General features: G+C 44.0%; 1 protein-coding gene and 1 non-coding gene across 2 annotated transcripts; one reads left to right on the top strand and one right to left on the bottom strand.

The window, feature by feature from the left end:
• Positions 1-3,610: 3,610 nt before the first annotated feature.
• Positions 3,611-9,126, bottom strand: LOC133890784 (MADS-box transcription factor 18-like). The gene is made up of 8 exons (XM_062331338.1): positions 8,799-9,126; positions 6,031-6,109; positions 5,880-5,944; positions 5,695-5,794; positions 5,551-5,592; positions 4,770-4,808; positions 4,541-4,677; positions 3,611-4,126 (listed from the first exon to the last, which is right to left on the bottom strand). Exons 1-8 carry the CDS (start codon positions 8,981-8,983, stop codon positions 4,015-4,017), a joined length of 759 nt encoding a protein of 252 aa, XP_062187322.1. The 5' UTR covers positions 8,984-9,126; the 3' UTR covers positions 3,611-4,014.
• Positions 9,127-12,439: 3,313 nt separating this feature from the next.
• TRNAD-GUC (transfer RNA aspartic acid (anticodon GUC)) lies at positions 12,440-12,511 on the top strand. Its single transcript has one exon. It is a non-coding gene; the product is annotated as a tRNA-Asp (tRNA).
• The last annotated feature ends 8,847 nt before the right edge of the window (positions 12,512-21,358 follow it).

The raw sequence follows: 21,358 nt of genomic DNA, 5'->3' as shown, positions 1-21,358 counted from the left end.
GAGAATATATACTGGGTGGAAGAGAAGATTTAGGAAGTGAACCTTCATCCAACGTGACGTGGTTCAAAAATGCTACATTTTTTAGGCAATTTAGAATTAGATAGACCTCATTCGTTAGTGCACGTGGACCCCAAGCAATTATTCGTCAAACACAACCCCAACGTTAAGCACTAGCTAGGCAAAAAGAGACAAGAATGCTGCAACTAATCCAAAGGCCAAGCAAACGGAAGAAAGCACGATTCAGCCGTCGCGTAGACAAAGGTAAAAATGAAAAATAAGAAGAATCGAGAGTGAATAGAAGGTGACGCAACGGGTATGACGCCAGATAAAGGATCTTCGTGCGTGGTTGATGTCTTGTTGTCACCTAAATGGAAGAAGGGCACACTAAATACAGCACCAATAACTAATTAAGGACCTAAACGTGCATTTACATTCGGATTTTGGTGGTGAAAGTACTGGTTTTCACTACTGTAAAAAGGCATAAGAGTACCCGTTAAAAAACGGCACTGAAACCGTTTTTCAACCGGCACTCTTTACTCAGCACTGATACTAGCTAGTATCAGTACCGGTTGTCCACCTAACACAGTTGCCATTTTTGGTGAATTAAAAAAAATGGTGGTAGGAACGGCATCCGAGCCGGCTCGATTGCCGCTGATTCCCGTCGCTCGTGTCAAAGCTATTTCAACATCAGCTAAACTGATAGAATCCAAAATCACACAAACTGATTCAACATGGTCTCAATGAATAAATTCAATCACACAAACTCACTAAAAATGATTCAACATCACACAAGATAATCGATTCAATCACATAAACGGATTCCACCCCTGGACTCAATTCAACGTCACACAAAGAACTTGATTCAACATCAACCCAATGACGGCGCTCAGACCACCTATGCAAGATAAGAAAGCGATGAGCACAAAGAAGAGAGCTTGATGGGGGCAATACGTTGAACACGTTATGGGCGAAGAGGGAACATGAGGTGAAGGGTACTTGGGGGCGCTAGGGTGCACACCTTCTCCCACACCGCCACCGACCTGGACACATGCCGTCGCCACTGGGCGACAAGGACCTCCCTCTCTAGGTCACCATATCCGTCCGCAACGTATCCTCGCAGCACGACAGGGATAGCCTCATCACCGTCATGCGCGACCTCTTGCACACCTAGCTCCACATCCTCATCAACCATGCCGGCCAGTCCCTCTACAAGCCCGCCGCGGACACCACACCCGACTACTACTTCCGCCTCATGGCCACCAATCTACTCGCTCATCTCGTGCACATGTCCTCCGTCGCCTCCTTCATCGCGTACCCGGCACTATCCCTCTACTTGCTCACCAAGGGCAGCATGATCCCGTTAGGAGCCTCACCACTGAGTGGGCGCCACACCTCGCCCCCCACCTCCATCGCCCAACCCTGGAGCGGACGACGACGATGTAGCAAAGAGGAGCAGCAGCAGCGACGAGGCAGGAGTGAGGGAGGGGGAGAGGGGAAGAGATAAAATGGAGGGAGATAAGGACTGAGGAAGAGATAAAACCGTGAGGATTGAGGACGATGTCAGCCGAACGAACGTGGGGACGAGCCAAAACACGATTTAAGTGAAATTTTAGGTCCGGTTACTTTTAATGGCGGTTGTGATCAGAACCGGCACTGATAGATAGTCGACTATTAGTGTCAGTTCGTGTTTCCAATCAGTGCCGGTTGATAACATGAACCAGTACTGATAGTCTGTTTCAGTGTCGGTTCTTTAACACCTCGATCATTGTTTGCGTGCAGGAGCCTAAGAGGCACTCATACATCTTCAGTTCCAGTTTATGTATAGCCAGTACTGATGTGTCGCTACTTTTGATCAGTTTTGTAGTAATTTCCTAATCTTTTCATCCTAAGATTCATGCTTCAGCTTCATCTTTTGGCAACAACAGCGGCCACTCCAGTAACTTGGGGTTCATTCACTAGATTCAGGGTCTGGGTTCATCATAAACCTGAATATAAGTGGTGCAATATGACGCTTGAGTTCCAAAACGTAAAATTCAGTGTCACGCATTTGCCAAATATTTGGCCTGGCTCTATATAACCTTTCGGAGAGAAGAGAGTGCCCTTCTATTTTCTTACAGATGATGAAAACAAAAAACGTCACGACCAAGGAAACATACCACAGCTCCGTTAAAGCATACACAGCACAGAGGAAACAACACAAAGCGGTGGAATCTACAACCACAAGACCGAGCTCAATAGTCGGAGAAAAAAATGGGTGCCACTAAACGCAAGAACGAAACACAATATAACGGTGAACAAAAGCTCCAGATTGCATTCACCCTGTAAAGGCCTTGACGGGACCTGATCTTATTAATGGTATCATCCGGCTCCGATACTGCTTACGCTTCCGCTAATGTTATGGGTGTTCGGTTTTGAAGGCTAATGATCATGTATTAGAGTGATTAAGATGTAACAATTGAGTGCCTTGAACACCACCCTCAGGTCGTCAATCACGGGGAGAGACAGGGGGTGCAGGTTGGTCTAGGGTTTGAGCAAGATGGTTGAGAATATATACTGGGTGGAAGAGAAGATTTGGGAAGATGAACCTTCATCCAACGTGACGTGGTTCAAAAATGCTACATTTTTTAGGCAATTTATAATTAGATAGACCTCATTAGTTGGTGCACGTGGACCCCAAGCAATTATTCGTTAAACACAACCCCAACGTTAAGCACTAGCTAGGCAAAAAGAGACAAGAATGCTACAACTAATCCAAAGGCCAAGCAAACGGAAGCAGGACCGGCCCTGGAGGGGGGCGAGCGGGGTGGACGCTCCAGGCTCCTAAAACCCAGGGGCTCGTATGTATATATATACGGTATATGTGTTCTGTCTTCTATGTTGACTATGCTGTGCTCTGTGCTCAACGTCACAAGCCCATAACTCGTTCAGTCCAAAAGCAAACTGAAAATATTAGATCTAAACGAGTGTACGTCTTGCGGCAGGTGGCGTTCAGACTCCGGAGTGTAGCAAGGCATGCTATTTTTTTTATATGATGCATGCAATTGCTATTTGTTTGATATAAAAAAAATATAACACTATTGCTTTGAGTTATTGTGCTATATAAATATTTCAAAATTTATATTTAATAGAGATCTCATTTTTAATCTCGTCCTGACCACAAAATGTCAGGACCGACTCTAAACTGAAGAAAGCACGATTCAGTCATCGAGTAGGCAAAGGTAAAAATGAAAAATAAGAAGAATCGAGAGTGAATAGAAGGTGACGCAACGGGTATGACGCCAGATAAAGGATCTTCGTGCGTGGTTATGTCATGTTGTCACCTAAATGGAAGAAGGGCACACTAAATACAACACCAATAACTAATTAAGGACCTAAACGTGCATTTACATTCTGAAAGTACTGGTTTTTTTCCAATCTTTTCATCTTAAGATTCATGCTTCAGCTTCATCTTTTGGCAACAACAGCGGCCACTCCAGTAACTTGGGGTTCATTCACTAAATTCAGCGTCCATCATAAACCTGAATAGAAGTGGTGCTATATGACGCTTGAGTTCCAAAACGTACAATTCTGAGTCACGCATTTGCCAAATATTTGGCCTGGCTCTATAACCTTTCGGAGAGAAGAGAAGAGAGTGCCCTTCTATTTTCTTGCAGATGATGAACACAAAAAACGTCACGACCAAGGAAACATACCACAGCTCCGTTAAAGCATACACAGCACAGAGGAAACAACACAAAGCGGTAGAATCTCCAACCACAAGACCGAGCTCGTTAGTCGGAGAAAAAAATGGGTGCCAGTAAACGCAAGAACGAAACACAATATAACGGTGAACAAAAGCTCCAGATTTCATTCACCTTGTAAATGCGTTGACGGGACCTGATCTTATTAGTGATTATGTTGGTACTGGATCACTGGATCGAGATGGATCTTGCAACGGCGGATGCCTGGGTCATCGAAGTGTGTCGATGATGTTGTGTTGCTGTCGAGTTGAACCGCAAACGGCACTGGAAGAACTCATCTGTTACTGGCAGTGCAGAGCATCCATGGTGGCAGCTTGCCGCTGTTTACTTGAGCAGGAGACGGTTCCAGTTCAGATTCCTCATCTGCTCCTCTAGGTTGACATGGCCTGCAATGGTGACGATGAGTAATATAATAGAGTAATTATGCTGGATCGCTGGTAGTGTCAAGTGCAGCGTCCAACCGCAATATATACCATGAGAGGTTTAGTACACTTAGCTACCAAGATGAAACAAGTATAGCTTCTTTCAGGTATTTTTTGCCTTCAGCGAAGTTGCTTTCGGGCATGTGTATTTTTACCTCAAGGGGCTGTTTATTGAACTAACAGTACTTGAACGAACTAATACATCAAATTAACTTTTAGAAAATCTAGGGTATAAACCATGATCAGCTAACGTATTATAATATCATTGTGAAACAAGAGAAATAACATAGCCAATATTTTGCGAAAAATAATGCACAATATTTCAAATTAAGCGAGGTGCAGGTGCAAAATATAATAAATACAATGGAAGCACAATACCCAATATTTAGAATTGGCATAGAATCTGGAACCGTTGCCGGTGACTGTGACGGTGAGCTTGGTGATGCTCCACTTGGCTGCTCCCAGAGGTGTGTAATCATTAAAGCATTGCTTTTCTCCTTCTCTGCCACCATGAGCTGTTTCCAAAAATACAATTAACACTTAAAGAAGAGTTTGACCTCCTAGACCAATTTTGACAATCTGCCATAAACAAGAAAGGAAGCTCTACCTTTTGCAGGACACCATTTTGATCTGTAAGTGATTTCTCCTGCACAAAGGAAGACAGTTTATTGTAAGAAGACGATGCCACCGCAAATCTGTATCAACATTCTGCATTTTGACAGGTTTGTTGTAAGATCAGCTACAATAACCACCACTAGTCTGCTGAAGTACCGAGTGCTTTCTTTTTATCATCTTTTTCAATCTCTTTTACACTGTTTCTTGGCAACGTGTAACTCATACTAAGCTATTTCCCAAGTTTAGAGCGTGCACGGGAGACCAATTTCACAGTCCTACTCAATTCATTTCATTATCTCCCTTAATGTAATGGTTATCTACTCTCCTGCCTCCCGCTTCAAAACCAATTTATTTCCTGCAAATATCCGAGACTGGCCTTATCTCATACATTAGGTTCAACATTTCTACTGATCTGTTCCTTAAATAAAACTTTTAAAGAAACAAAACTTGATTCTGTTGTAGAATTTAGAGTGTATTGACTGTATTATGTAGCAGTAGAATGACATTAACATTTGTAAATGCTGAAGAATTAGATGTTTAAATAAGATTTAAGCATAACAAATGATCGGTTGGCAGCAGACTGTGTATGTTGAACTATATCGAAAACACATTAATCTCACTACAACACATGTATGATTATAAGGCTCTCCTTCCTCAAAGTTTGGCAAGGTGTGCTCATACCAGCAACTTTCCCTAGTGGCCCACTAGGGAAAGTTGCTGGTATAAACATGCAGCATGCGACATACAAGGGAGTTTAAAGGAGTGTAACTAACCTTCTTCTGAAGCTCAGAAATTGAATCAAACATGAGCTGATTCTGCACCAAGAGAAAAAAACAATGATATAATATTATCAACTCAGAAGTAGGTAAATAAACCAAATTAGCTCTGCACGCCAAAAAAAAACACAATTTGTTCACCTTTCTTGATCTTATATGCTTCAAAGAACTGTCCAGTTGATGTTCCAATTGTTGGAGTTCTTTTATGGTCAGTGGATCCAGTTGTTCTCCTAACAGTTGCCTTCAGTTGTGAATAGACAAAAACAATGACTCAGTAAGCATTATTGTAATCAGAACAAGGGTCTTCTTATGAAAGTCTACTGTACCTTTGACTCTTCTGAAGGGCATCAAGTTTGGATTTTAACCTGCCATATTCATCTCCCCAATTTGCCTGGTAGAAAAGTATCAAATATCAAATACATGTAACTTGCTGGTTTAGTGGAGGAATAGTGCTCTGATAATTATGGATATTTTTACCTGGTCTTCAGTACTTGGATCCAGTACTTCTCTTTCTTCAAATGAGCAACGCTGGTAACGCTCAAGAATGCCTTCCATACTACAGAAAAAGCGTCACATAGCAATGTTATGCATCCAGGAAAAAACGATTTTCATGCATCCAGGAAAAAACGATTTTCATGCATCCAGGAGAAAACGATTTTCGTACTTGTTATTGTACTTAATATTTGGTGCAGTATTGAAATGCTAAGTGAAGTATTAGATGTCCCCTATGACAAAACTACGACAAAATCAGTGATTCAGACGTCCAGGCTTAATTTTCTCCTTATTAGAAGTGCAAAATACATTGTATTATTTTCTCCTGATTCCAAATTTGCAAAAAAAAAAAAAAACATAGCTTGAATAACATGTATAACAGGATGCAAACATGATTCTAATATTATCTGTCATCACATGCACAGTCTAACTTACAGAGAACTGGGGTACTCAATGCACTGAGGTTGCTTCACACGTGAATTCAGAAAGGGTGTTTTAGAATCAGGGCATGTCATGGGCATATGCTGATGTGATAATAAGTCTAAAATGCAGCTATAGCTACTTATTCCTTCTTAATTTGTACACTCAACAAAAATTTCCCCGTTACTTTGATAATAATCAGGTGGCACCAATCTTTAGTCATAGAGACTTAACATCAACCTTTTTTGTAGCAATAGAACAGTAATGTTTGTTACAATTGTTTGTTATCGTAACTTAGTAGTATGATAATGTATGGATTGCTACAAGCTAACGATGCAATTAATACAAATTCGGAACTGTAACAATTTAAATATATTATCATTATAGCATAGTTTTGTCTAACTGATAAAATATAAAGATGCCTCTAGCTTAAACCATATCATACCATTGCGATTAAAATTCATTTTAAAAAAAAGGACCCCGTAGTGCTTTCTCATTACCTCTGGTAACCAGAAACTCCAGAAAATTTTCATCCAAAAATTTTCAAAATAATTTTTTTGAAGAAAAGGAAAGGAAAATATGAAAAAGGTTGGCACGGTTCAAACCCCACAACCTCTTTCAGCCAAAGTTTGCATATTACCACCAGCTCACGTCACATATGTGCAAACGCTAAGGGTGTAAATTGGTTGTCCGTATGGACCATATATAAAAGCTGAGAGAAAGCAGGCTGAACAGAATTATATTTGTTGGGAAAAAAACTTAACCTTAAGGAAGAGACGTCCCGAAGGATTTTGCAACTAGGTCGAAAAAAGGCCCCAAAGGCCGGCCCGCCCAGAACCGCCCAGAAACACGCTGAAAGGGGTTTAACTTGACGAGAGACCTTTTTTTGTAAGAAACAGGGTTCGATTCCTAGCTGGCAGCCTTGCAACTGGAGGTCTTACCACCGCGCTATGAGCATGTTCTCATATTTATTGAAAAGAAAAGTATTTAGTTAGTTGTATCTATCTAAATAGATAGAGTTGTGTATCTATTTAGTTGATTGAATCTTAAGCCACATGAGCATATGCAAGTATTGATATTGTGATTGGTTGCTCGTATGAGGATGATTTTGTAGTACTAACAAATGGGCCTGTCTGCATGAGGGTGTGATCCGGGTTAGACTGAAGGCGTATATTTGTATCCGTTAGAACTATAACAATGGAGATAACCAAACACGCTTCTTTATAAGATTATACGTATCCGCCAGACCAGTATCTCCAAATACGAGCAACCAATCACACTCTATAGGTCTATTTCTTTTTTAACGTTCAAATTTTCTCCAGCAGTAGAGAGTACAGACAATACTGTCAGTAACGTTTTTCCTGAGTGGATCACTTATATATGAATATGGCATACAACAAGATATGTAAGAATAAAAGAATAAATAATACCAGTTCTCCTGATCTCTCTTCTACAGGATGACAGAACGTTATTACTATAGAATTTCAGATGTTTTGTTTGGGTTCACAGTTACCATGTGAAAATCGCAAACATGCATGTACCACATATACAAGGAACAACGAAGCAAAGAACGGCATCCTAACAGTGATAAACAATTCCCATTATGCATTTCAGAAGACAAAAAAACTGGCTACTTTCGCAGAAGACATGCTGAAATGCTCCTATTTGATACAGAAGAGTTTAATCATACGATGAAAATATAAACTAATCAGAGTGCTTTCACCGACCCATCTCAGCAAAATTTTGCACCTGGTCTTCTTTTTCCCAGTATTAATGAATCCAGTACTTCTGAATTCTTGCTCCAATATTTAGTTGAGCTTTCATACTAACCAATCACCTCAAGGCTCAAGACCTCCTTTGCATGTGCTAATCACCATTCACCACCACTACTACTACCACTCATACTTCACTATGCACCTGCAGCATCGTTCAATCATAATCCAGGTCAAGGGAATACAGAAATACTAATAGCAACTACCAGCAACCGATCACCAGCGGCTATACGTACGAAATAATCAGCAAGCGACTTCCACGAACAAAGCAAGCTAAGTGATCGCCGATCTAGCTCGGCTCGTTCATGCCACCAGAATCCACACAAAACTAGCACGAAATAACAACCACACATGCATGCATCCACAACTACCTCTCACAACGCAATCCCCATCCGAAGTACGACCAACGCAGCGGATTCCGTACGAAAATTAACATCCCAAATCAAGCGTCCAAGCGCACCCAACTCCCCAAACCCCAAGCGGGCGATCATAGCAACCAGCAGGAAGCCAGGAAGACGAGGGGATCGAGCCAGTGGGAGCAGCGGCTGCGCGCGTACGTACCTGGCATGGCTGGAGTACTCGTAGAGCTTTCCCTTGGTGGAGAAGACGATGAGAGCAACCTCAGCGTCGCAGAGCACGGAGATCTCGTTCGCCTTCTTCAGCAACCCGTTCCGGCGCTTGGAGAAGGTCACCTGCCGGTTGATCTTGTTCTCGATCCGCCGAAGCTGCACGGGCCCGCGCCCCATCTCCGCACCTCCGCCCTCCCGCTCGATCGCGGCGCAGCAATGGCTACGGCGACGGCGACGCCGTGTGTCGGTGTGGAGGAAGAGGAAGAAGGATCAGGTGGCTCTCGACTCGAGTGTGGTGCGCAGGAAACTAGGAGGGGAGGTGAGGGAGGGGTGGTTTTAGATGGGGCGAGGAGCGGTATGGCAAAACCAGGGTGGTTTTCTCCGTCGCGTTGTCGTGTTTTGATTGGACGGGGAGGCTTCGAGGCGACGTGGACGGATCGGAGCCGTTGGATGAGGAGAGGGATCGCTATTGCTGACCACGTGAGGTGGGCCCGTGGGACCGGCGAGCAAGTGCGCCCGTGTTCGTGCGCTCGTGGGAGCGCGCAGGGCAGTTATTGGTCGAGCGGTGCGTGGGGCCGAAAGGTGCGGCTTGGTAGCGTTGCTTCGCGGTGAGAAATGGTTTTCCTTTGCCCAGGGGTCGGGTCTGTGACTGTCGGGTACAAGGGAGCGAGGTGGCATGTGACACGTGGCGTAGCAGGTGGGGACCAACTGATGGGCCCACACGTCTGTGAGCGTCCTTATCCATTTTAGACTGCCCGATGGGAATGCATAATTTTTGCTCAAATACATATGAAATGGTTCGGTTTATGTAGGAATTAGGAAAATTTTGGCATATCAAATAGCTCTGAAGCTTGAACTGTTTGGTGCCAAAATGGGGTAAGTATGAACACTTGAATAGTTGAGAAAAGGGGATGTTGGTGATATGAGACGTGTGTCAAATGTCATGGAGAAGTATGAGGCCGGATGTAGAGAAAAAACATAATAATCCACAATGAAATAAATATTTATAACTTTACTCATATATACTTTACCAGCTGTGGTAGATTCGAATTGATCAGACAATCGCCGTGCAAAGTTGGATCACATTTTTTTTGCTTTTTTTTGCATTGCACACCATTTTCTTTATCATGTACACTTTATACCTTTCAAATATTGGCCGAGTATAAATTTCACCCATCAACTCCAAAACTGATCACTTTGCATACTCGAACTATCAAAACTGTGTAAATCACTTCCCAAACTTTTGTCTTCTATGCGTGTAAAATGATGAAAACGATGAATCACCTGTCTTTGGCAACCATATATGTGAATGAGAAAGAAAAACTAGCAAGTGTACCGTGCAATTCCAGATGTTAACGAAAATCTATCATGAGTGTGGAGGGTACCGAGGATTTTAAGTGTCTAGAGGGTTAAAAGTTCTTTCTCAAAAAAAATCTTTCTCAAATTTTCTTGCGGATGCCAAATCATCTGAAACTGAGGTGGCTTAGGGCGAGGAGGTGTGATTTGATAGTCGATGGGTGTAAAGTAGGCTTTAGAGCTAGCGCATGAAATTCATATTCGACCATATTCGTATTCGACCGTATTTGTAACCAGGGACGAAAAGGTTTAAAGATTCGAGCGTATACTTTAATATATTTAAGGTCTAGATGGTGTATACGAGATAAAATTGAATTATTAATAATTGAGATTTTTTTCTTGACACTAGTGCACTTGGGTGGGCTAAGGTAGCTTCGCCCATGAGTTCAACTGTGTAAGATGTAGTTAGGGTGTGTTTGGTTGCCTGTATAATATTTTGGTAGTATGAATCGTATATGTAGGTTGAGGAAAAAATACTGAGTGAAGTTATATTTGTTAAAAAAGAGAGTGTTTGATTAGTTGTATGTATTCAAATAGACTGAGCTAAGTTTTCGTTTGGTTGATCAAATCTTAGACCGCATGAGTGGATGTAAGAGTTGAGATTATGATTAGTACTCGCATGAAGATGATTTTATGACACTGACAAGTGGTTTTGCTCATATGAGCAGATTCAGAAGCCTGCATTTATCGGATCAGGCTACGAGTAAAACTAGAACAGTAAATACGGATAAATAAACATATTTCTCTCTGAAATTATACATATCTATCAAACTAGACAAACAAATTTGAGCAACTGAACACACTCTTGATTCTATGTTGTTGAACTAAGCAATCATGTATGTATTGTAGAGCATTGCAGAGGGAGTCGCGTCCTTGGTGACGTCAAGCTATGTCATGCAATGCTATACATTCATGCTTCCGCGGTTCCGCCTCTGGTTTTACAGTGTCGGTATGGGTTTGGCAAAAAAAAAAGGAAAGAAAGGAAAACAGTGTGAGTATGTCCCAGCAACGGAGACAGGGGGACGCCTGCACTGCACCTCAAATATTTGGTTGTTTGCTATATGGGTGTGGCCTCTTTGGATAAAGATTTTCTACCTCCGTGTGTCCTCCAATTCTGCTCTGCCCCATGCACTTCCAATCAGTCAGCCTAGCAAACATCAGCAGTTCCTCACTGAGGTGTCACGTTGTTGGGTTCCATCATTCTATGCATGCCCGCATCCCTAAGGGCCACACAGAAACTCAGAAAGGAAACGACCAATCCCGGGGCGCCGACAGCCTCCACCCTGGCCATCAGGTCGCGGCCGGCAGCCCGTCCCTGGGTCCCTGTCGCCACCATCCATGGCCGGACCAATCAATCACTCGTACGTCCTCTCCTGCAACCAGCCGCAGGTGCAGTGGAAGCAAGCACACTGCATGCCGTCCAGAGTCCAGCGACCCCCGGGAGTGTCTGTGCGAGTGACATAAAGCGCCCATGATGAGGACGACGACGACAGGAACAGTGACTGCAAGTAAGCTGCAGCTGGCGATGAGAGCTACTGCATACCGTGCCGAAAGCAAGGCGGCATAAGCTGAAAGCTGTGCCATTTTGGGGCCAAGAAACTCGAAAGGTCTACCTTCGATCGCTAGGCGTTTTTTCTCCATCGCTTTCTCGCTCTGCTTCTTTCTCAAAAAGATGTGCATATCGTCTGGTTCTGTGGCAGCTGAAGCTAGCTGCCAACGCGGGGGGGACCAAGGCTTGTCCCTGTAACCTGATGGCAGGATGTATTATCTTGCTCTTGTCATTCCAGTTCACGCATTTGTGTGCACGGAACAGAGACAACTCGTGGTTCTCGGCAACAATTATTCAGTGAAGAGCGCGAGATTTTCTGAGTTCAAGCCAGCGCGCAGCAAGAAGGCCGATGTCCAGCAAATTCAAGGATGAACAGGGTTTATCTGAACAGTACTGTAGCGCTGAATCTTGAACAGTTCCGGAGCAAAATCATGGATACTATTCACACCCTTGACTAAGTCAGAGAATCCGTTTTCGATTGGCTTGTACTTCACAGTGTCGGACCAATATACTTCGAAGTTTGAGTAGTAGTCCTTTTATCTAAAAAGATAAGGCCTGAAATACATGTGACCGTCCCATTGTACTCTGAGGGAAATTCCGGCGGCATTTCATATGGGCTCCGCTTCGTGATTAAACTACATACGAGCATGGAGATTTATCGGCCGTACTGCGAACAGTGTAAATGTTTTATAATACTTATCAAATTTTTGTTTAATACTGTCAATCAAGTCGTTGTAGTATAGTGGTGAGTATTCCCGCCTGTCACGCGGGTGACCCGGGTTCGATCCCCGGCAACGGCGTTTTTATTTTTTAAATTCTGACTCCTTTCCCCCCCTTTTTTTCGAGCTGCAGCGTCTCTGTCGCATCGCTTGCTTTTACAAATACAAATTACAGTAACGTCAAGGAGAGCTTGACCTTTTATATTATTAAACTTCCAAGTTTATCTTTTATTTTCTGTCTTGTTCGGAAGCAAAGGTATCCTACGACCACTAAAACGATAAGAAAAGGAAAAGGTGGGACACAAATTTAGTATGAAATCAGACATTGCGCATTCGTAGGCTCATAGCTGAAGATAACATTTGTTTTACAACCAACGTCGATCGTATTATTTGTGCTCTCAGGAAACGTAACTATACATTTTTTTAAAGTAGACTTCTCATCGAACCACTAGGCAAGGAACACAAGAATTTTATGCATTGTCAACTGTTATATACATACATATATATATATATATATACATACATATATATATATATATATATATATATATATATATTTGTGTAATATTCTCGGTCTATAAGAGATTTCTTATATATTATCACATATATATATTGGCTTAGGGTCTTAAAAAATATAAATTACTACTCCTAGCATCGTACTAGAGCTAGTTTTCTTTTAGTACGCTGTAACTCGTCCAATCTAGATCCAATCCACCTACACATTGGTTTCTATCCAACTCATTGGCTTCGTCGGCGGCGTTCTTCCCCCATCCGCCCCATCATTGTGTTGTCTCCACCGGTGGCTGCCTCGCCTCAGTGCGCTCTGCCTCACTCCTTCCGTCGCTTCCCGACGAGCGTGTCGCCTCCCAGTGCTCTCTCGTCCCGCTCTGCCGCTGGCTCCTCGCGTCGTGCGCTCTGCCACTTGGCCGGCGCCGCTCCTCCCACCTGGATAGAGCTCGCCCCGGACGGATCCGGCCTCCACAAGGAGACAGGCCTCAATTGGCTATCGTGTGTGCCAGATCCAGTCTATTGACCGCCTCACGGGTCGCCGCTCCTATTCGGTCCGACTCTGCTCAGTCATTCTGTTCAATAGCTGAGTCTCACTAGTAGATAAGAAAAAAGAAAAAAAATCATAGCAGCTCGTCGCTTTCTTTACGCTCTTGCCGTTGTTCGTTGCTGCTTACTATTGCTCGCCACTACCTTTGTGCTCTCACTGTCGACCGTCGCTTCTCCTTTGCGCTCTCGTCGTCGTTCGTCATCTCTTCAAGATATCGTCGAGCACCGTTTCAGTTCCTCGGTGCTCGGTGATCTTTGATGGTGCCAACTACCGGAACTTCGCGCAGCATATGCTTGTCCACATGCGCGGCCTTCGCTTTTGGGGTGTTCTCTATAGCGATTGTAACATCCCAAAATTTTAGAAAAAATTAAATTCAAAATCATTTTCCCTTTCCCTCCCTCATTGGGCTTATTCTGGTCTCTTGGCCCATTTTCCCTGGCCCACTCTCTCCTTCTCTGTTTCTTTTTCTTTCCCGCAGCCCAACTCTCCCCTTCGACCCACTCGCACAAGCCGGCTCATCCCCTCTCTCCTTCTTCCTCGAGCTCCCGCCGCTCGCGCTGAGCTCACCAGCCGCTGGACCCCACCGCCTAACCATGACAACGTCGCCCACCATCATCGCTACACCGTACCGCCAAAAAAGACGTCGTCCACACCGCCCCTTCTTCGCTGCTCCTCTCTCATGATCGTCGCGCACCACGTCCCACACCCTGGAACCTCGACGACACGAGAACGCACGAAGAAAAGGCGGCATTGCCTCAACTGTTGAGCCCGACCTTTCCTGCCTCGTGCTGCGTAAACTCTGCAGCGCTACACTACTGGCATTGTCATCCTTTGACAAATTTTCATGCCGTACCGCACATGAATGTCATCACCGGACCCCATCGCTGGCACTGCCGCTTTCCCGTCCATCTATAAAAACCAGCCACATGCTCCCTCGCATCTCACCGCCGCTCGCCGAGCTCGCTTAGGCAAGCTTCGCCCTCTCTCTCCCTCTCTCTCTCTCACTCCCACCATGTTCTCCTTCCGACGACCACCACCATCTATCCACCGTCTAGGGCCGACGTTGGCTGATTGGATCCCACGGCGAGCTCTAACTGGCCACCCTCCACCTCCCTCACCCCTCCGCTCAGCCCTTTTCCCTCTCCTCCGAGCTACCACCGAGCCGCCATGACCATCGGCCACCGTCTCCGTCACCGACCGCCGTTGACACCTCACTGGCCAAGCCGAGTGCTAAAAACATTTCCCCGCCCCCCCCCCCCCCAGCACGCTTCCAACGCCCAAAAACCTGACCCAAACCATATCTTCGTGTGTTTTCCCTGTCGACCACCGTCACTCTCGACTCCAGTGAGCGATTGGCTCTATTCCGACCGCCAACAAAATGCCTGCCACCATCTCTGTCATGCCGAGCCGATCACCCTGGACCCCATCACGGGCCAATCCGAGGTCAGGAGCCACCGGCGGTGAGTTCTCTGAGAAGCCCCTGCCTCGGAATCCTCAGCGTTGCCCTGGCCGCCAAATCACCACGTGCGGATGCTTGTCCCTTCACGTCAGCTGCCACCTCAGTGCCACATCAGCACCGACCTCACCTCGTAATCCAATCAGTCGCGATGTCACCCGGTCCACGTCCTCGGTCCACCATAGATCATAGGCTAAAGTTCCTTCGGTCCACAGGCCCATGGACCTAGTCTACAGAACAATAACCTTTTTCTATTATTTTGAAAATCCTTTTTCTAGAGAATATTCCAGGGAATATTGTCCTCTTTTCTTTTTCCTGAATTTATTTTGTCGGTCAACTTCCAAAGCTCATATCTCCCCCGTTTCAACTCCGATTTTGATGATTTTTTCACTGATATTCATCTAAATTCAAATTCTATCCATTCACATCAGTTTCATAAAATTTAGAATTTAATTAGTATTTTGTTTGTGTGCCGCGTTTTAGAGACCGGAGAATTCGAGGAGGAGAAGGAGCCGGGAACGCAAGACTTCGAGTATGACCCTTTCGACGACTTCAGAGTAGGAAAGTATCAATCCGTTTCCCTCGTTGATCGTATTGAACCTAATTTTGTCACCACAATCCGTAGCAGTCGTTTTTCACCAAACACTTGCATGAAGTATTAGTTATCAGCATAATTTGTATGGTTGAACTAGTTATGTCCTATTGTAAATTAACTAGCATAATTATTATCATTCATATATAACCTTGATAACCTTAGGATTTCTGTCGCGGCAATATCAAATACGCTAAGACGAATCCCTTGATACTTGTATTCTTAGAACGGTATACCTTACTGTTATTTCATGCTTAATCATAATTAGCTTTGTGAAATGTGTGAAACTCGATACTTTGGTGTTGATTGAGTTGTTGGGATGGGAAGACATACCAGATAATGATAATAGCTGAGGACCTGTTAGAGCTGAGGCAAATTAGGGTTCCCATCAGGAATGCCTTGGGAGTTTAAGTGCTACATGTGTGACAAGCTTAATACGGAGATGTTTTTCCTTGGCTCGATTAAGGACCGAGTTGATGTGACATCCTACCTAGTCTTCACAGTACAACCACTCGATCTTGTATGCGGTAGGACTTAGTCTAAACCCCATCAGCTAGTCTATTGGCCGTTCGAAGGCAGGAATGCAACAGGAGGCCATGGAGCAGGTGCAAGCAAGTGCGGGCTTGTCGATCCGGTTAGAGACCTAGTTGAAGGTCAGGAACCCCTGGTTATCTCCCGTAGGCGACTAGTGTGATGATGCTTGGGTTGGCAATAGCTTTGTTGAGTCACATTGTCAAGACGGTGGTTTGTTGCCTAACTCAGTTTGTGAGTAAAGTGCACCACTCTGCAGAGGTAAAACTATTCGAATAGTCATGTCCACAGTCACAGACGAACTATGGTTCGAGCACAACAACTAGCATGGGTTGCGTATATTTCCTTGGAGTGTGAGTGGGCAAGGTGTGCTCATTTTTGGGAAATAAGTCCAGCAGTTTACCGTGGAGTGTCCGACAACATTAAAACTTAGGCCCTGGTTACTTCCACCACCTCCAAAACTCTCCTTCATTTAATAATGATAATATGGTTTTTCACAAAACCCGCCTTATGAAAAGAAACCTTTGCAATGTGTAAACTTGACTTTTTCGCAAATGTTAAACATACATCCTTATCCTTGCCAATACTGTATGCATGTATTTATATCCCCTTGGTGTATGGTAAGGATTGGGACTTGCTGAATATGTTTGTATTCACCCTTGTTTATGATTTCAGAGGAAGATCCAGACTTCACTAATGCCGACGGTGAGGTTGACGAATAGTTTTGGTCGCATCCGCACTTGAGTTGATTGTGGAGTGGTGTGTCACCATGGTGTTTCTACTGTGCTCTCTGATAATGTGGATTCTATTGATCGCAAGAATCCTTTATGTATTATTAGGATGGTGAATTTATTTCACCACTCTCCTTGTTGTACTAGGAACTGGTATAATAAGATTTTAAGTACAAGGGATGATATGGGGCGCTTTAGCGACATTCCTTGTCTGTCTTCTCTTGAACTTCCAATGGAGCCCGTGCAGCCAATTATTAACACAGGAGATAAAATAGCTATTGACATTGCCACATGTGCTTATGAGAAGGTTGTCTCCTCCTATTAGGAAGCTTCATAACAGTATCATGATCGGTTGTCTAACTGTGCTTAGTGGATAGATAATGATGCTCGTGCAGCGTCTATTCTGATTGCTAGCATGGAGCATAGGTTTTCTTCTGAGATTGTTGGTTTCTCTACTGCCTTTCAGATGTAGATTCATCTTCGTCAGACCTATAAGCTATCTGGAGATGCTCTCTATCTGTCTGTTATTTATCAGGAGCAGTCTCTTCAGTAGGGTGATGCCACAGTTGATGCGTTCTATGCTTAGATGTTAGATGTGTGACGTCAGTTGGACTCTCTTTCTGTTGCTAGTTTCATGTCAGTGCTTCATGGATCTACATGCTGAACGTGACTTTCGACGCCTCTACGAGTTCTTGGCTCACCTTTGTCCAGAGTTCAAGTAGCGTAGGGTTAAGCTGCTTGCCTGACATCCTCGTGTCACGCTTGTGGGGGCTCTTACGGAACTGTGCTCAGAGGACAGTCGTCTGCATGGTTTTGGACTGCTGCCACTTCTTTCAGTGTTGGCTGCTCGTTCACCTGTTGCGCCTACGTCTTTGACTACACTATCATCCGCTCGTTGTGTGACTCCTTCACCACCTACGGCCTCTTCAGGTGGTGGTCCCCCTCGCTGTGCCTACTGCAGCAAGGAGGGCCATGTTGAGGCGAAGTACCACTGGAAGAAGAAGCATCTTCGATGTTCCTTTGGTGCTTCTACCTCAGTTACCTCCTCGATTACCTCTTTGACTGATACTCAACAGGAGATTGTGATGCTACTTCATCACTTGGTTGCTACCTCTAGCTTTACACCAACAGGTTCTGCTGGTTCTGCTGCTCCCTCTTCTGTCACTGAGAGACCACCTTACATGTAGTCATGTACTTGTCCTTGGATTCTTGATTCAGGAGCATCTTTTCATATGACTTCTGGTTCTTTCAGACTGTCTTCGCTTTATCCTCTTGCTTCTCCTATTTATGGCATTACCGCTAATGGTACTTCTCTTTCTGTTGCTGATCGGGACACTCTTAGCACTTCTTCTTTTAATGTTCCTTTTGTTGCTCATGTTTCACAACTCACCATGCAACTCATGTCAGCTGGTCAACTCACTGACCATGGTTTTCATGTTATCCTAGAATCTGGCTCTTGCTGTATTCAAGATCATCGCACGAGTGCTCTAATTAGTACCGGCCCCTGATACAATGATTCTCAGCATTTACGAGAGCTTGACTAGGTTCGTCTTCCTTCTGCTGCTGCCGCCGGTCTATCTGCTTCCTCAACTATTGGCTCCTTCCAGTAGTGGCACCATCATCTTGGCCATGTTTGTGGGTCGCGTCTGTCTTCTTTAGTTTGTCGTGGTCTTTTAGGGTCTGTTTCAGGAGGTACATCCTTAGATTGTCAAGGTTGTAAGCTTGGTAAACAGATTCAGCTTTTTTATCCTCATAGTGAGTCAGTGTCCCACCGTCCTTTTGATATTGTTCACTCAGATGCATAGGGTCCAGCTCCCTTCGTTTCAAAAAGGGTCGTAGATATTATATTATCTTTATAGATGATTTCTCTCGCCACACTTGGATTTATTTCATGTCTTCTTGTAGTGAGGTGTTATCTATATATAAGTGCTTTGCCATTATGATTCGCACTTAGTTTGATCTCCTATTCGTGTTTTTTCATATTGACTCTGCTGGCAAATTACTTTGTAGGTAGCTTTGTTCCTTTCTTGCTTTAACAGGGTATGTTGTCTCTGTTCTCTTGTCCTAGAGCTCATACTCAGAATGATGTTTCTAAGTGCAAGCATCGTCATCTCCTTGAAACCGCTCGTGCACTTATGATTGCCTCTTTTGTTCCACCTCATTTTTAGGCTGAGGCAGTCTCCATTGCCACTCACTTAGTCAATATTCAATCCTCTTCTACTCTCAATGATGGGATTCCTTTTGAGCGTCTATGTGGACGCCTTCTTGACTACACCTCTCTTCATATTTTTATGTGTGTTTGTTATGTTCTTCTCGCCTCCCGTGAACGTACCAAACTGACCGCTCAATTTGTTGAGTGTGTTTTTCTTGGTTACAATGCTAAGTATAAGGGATATAGGTGTTGGGACCCTACTTCTCACCGGATGCGCATTTATCAGGATGTTATTTTTGATGAGTCTCGTCCCTTCTACCCTTGTGCCACACCTTCCACTCTTTCAACATCCTTACTCAAGCCTTTGTCCTTTATCACTTTTCCCGCCACATATGTTTTTGTTTCTTCTTATCTTCCCCAGGCACCGTTGGCGCCCTCTCCTATTGTACCTGCTTTGGTGCCTTCCACGTCTTTGGCCTTCTCGTCTCATGCCCCTCCTCTTTCTGGTCTTGTTGAGCCTTTTACATTCTACTACACTCGTCGTTCCCGTGTTATTCTACATCCTGTTGAGCCGCTTTCTGATGAGCCATCTCATTTTGTTGATTCAGTTCCTTCTTCTCTTCGATATTCTCTTCCTGATCGCCGTTCGATTCGACCTCCTGTTCGTTTTGGCATTGCTGGTGCCGTTCCTATTGATCTGTCTTCTTACCATGATGTTGTTGTTCATCAGGAATGGCAGCATGCAATAGCTGAGGAGTTTGCTGCTCTTGAGCGCCCCGACATATGGGATCTTGTTCCTCTCCCCCCACATGTTCTTCATATCACGTGCAAGTGGGTTATGTAAGGTTAAGACCTAATCTGATGGTGCTCTTGAGTGTTATAAGACTCGTCTTGTCGCCCGTGGTTTCCAACAGGAGCATAGTCACGACTATGATGAGACTTTTGCTCTGGTAGCCTACATGATCACAGTGCGCACTCTTCTTACCGTTGCTTCTGTGCGTCAGCGGTCTATCTCCCAACTTGATATCAAGAATGCTTTTCTTAATGGTGAGTTGCGTGAGGAGGTCTACATGCACCCACCACAAGGGTATTCTGTTCCTGAGGGCATGGTTTGTCGTCTCCGTCGCTCTCTCTATGGCCTTAAGCAAACCTCTCGAGCCTAGTTTGAGTGTTTTTCTTCTGTGATCATTGTCGATGGTTTTTCTGCTAGTGCTCATGATCTTGTCCTCTTTGTTCACACTTCCTCTCGTTGTTGGACTCTTCTTCTCTTGTATGTTGATGACATGGTCATTACAGGAGATGATTCTGAGTATATTGCCTTTGTGAAGGCTTGTCTCAATGAGCACTTTATTATGTCCGATGTTGGTCATATTTGCTATTTTCTTGGGATTGAGATTTCTTCTACCTTTGATGGTTTCTTTCCGTCCCAAGAGAAGTATATTCAGAATCTTCTTCATTGTGCTTCTCTCACTGATGAGTGCACTGTTGAGACTCTCATGGAGCTTAATCCTCAATTTCGGTCCACTGATGGTGAACCTCTTGCTGATCCCACTCGCTACCGTCATCTAGTTGAAAGTCTTGTTTATCTTGGTGTCACTCGTCCTGACATTTCTCATGCAGTGCACATTATCAGTCAGTTCGTTTATGCTTCTACTCAGCTCCACTATAGTCATCTTCTGTGTGTTTTGCGCTATCTTCGTGGGACTATCTCTCGTCGTCTCTTTTTTCCACGCTCCAGCTCTTTACAACTTCGTGTTTATTCTTATGCTACTTGGGCTAGTGATCCTTTTGAACACCGGTCTATTTCTGTCTACTATGTTTTCTTTGGTAGTTCTCTCAGTGCTTGAAAGACTAAAAAACAGACTATGGTTTCTCGTTCTAGTGCAGATGCTGAATTGCGAGCTATGTCATTGTTGATAGTGGAGCTCAGTTGGTTACGGTGGTTACATGAGGATTTTGGTGTTTCTTCTCCTGCACATACTCCTCTTTACCCAAACAGTACATGTGCTATCAGTATTGCTTATGATCTAGTAAAGCATGAGCTCACCAAGCATATTGATGTTGATGCTTCTTACACACGAACACATGTATATGATAAAGGTGATTGCTCTTTAGTATGTTCCTTCTAAGCTTCAGTTAGCTGATTTCTTCACGAAAGCACAGATTACTACTCAGTATATGTTCTATCTATCTAAACTCAGTGTGATTGATCCCCCACGAGTTTGAGGAGGCGTTAGATATATATATCTCTATGTAATATCCCTACTCTATAAAGGGTTCCTTGCATACTAGTCTAAGACCTCTAAGAATACAAGTTGCTATTCCTAACACAAAAAGATTAAAAACAACATGATCAAATCAAGATAGAGCTTTTTGCAACTCCCAAGCAAAGATCGAGAACATAACCAG

The sequence above is a fragment of the Phragmites australis genome, chromosome 14 (assembly GCF_958298935.1).
Source record: "Phragmites australis chromosome 14, lpPhrAust1.1, whole genome shotgun sequence".
Taxonomy (NCBI): Eukaryota; Viridiplantae; Streptophyta; class Magnoliopsida; order Poales; family Poaceae; genus Phragmites; species Phragmites australis.
This window is presented reverse-complemented; position numbering and strand designations above follow the sequence as displayed.

Excerpts from the sequence above, each read along its gene's own strand:
- LOC133890784 (XM_062331338.1), bottom strand. The coding sequence starts at position 8,983 with ATGGGGCGCGGGCCCGTGCAGCTTCGGCGGATCGAGAACAAGATCAAC. Across the intron at positions 6,110-8,798 it reads GAGTACTCCAGCCATGCCAG|TATGGAAGGCATTCTTGAGC; the intron begins GTACGTACGCGC and ends CTTTTTCTGTAG. Across the intron at positions 5,795-5,879 it reads GCCCTTCAGAAGAGTCAAAG|GCAACTGTTAGGAGAACAAC; the intron begins GTACAGTAGACT and ends TCACAACTGAAG.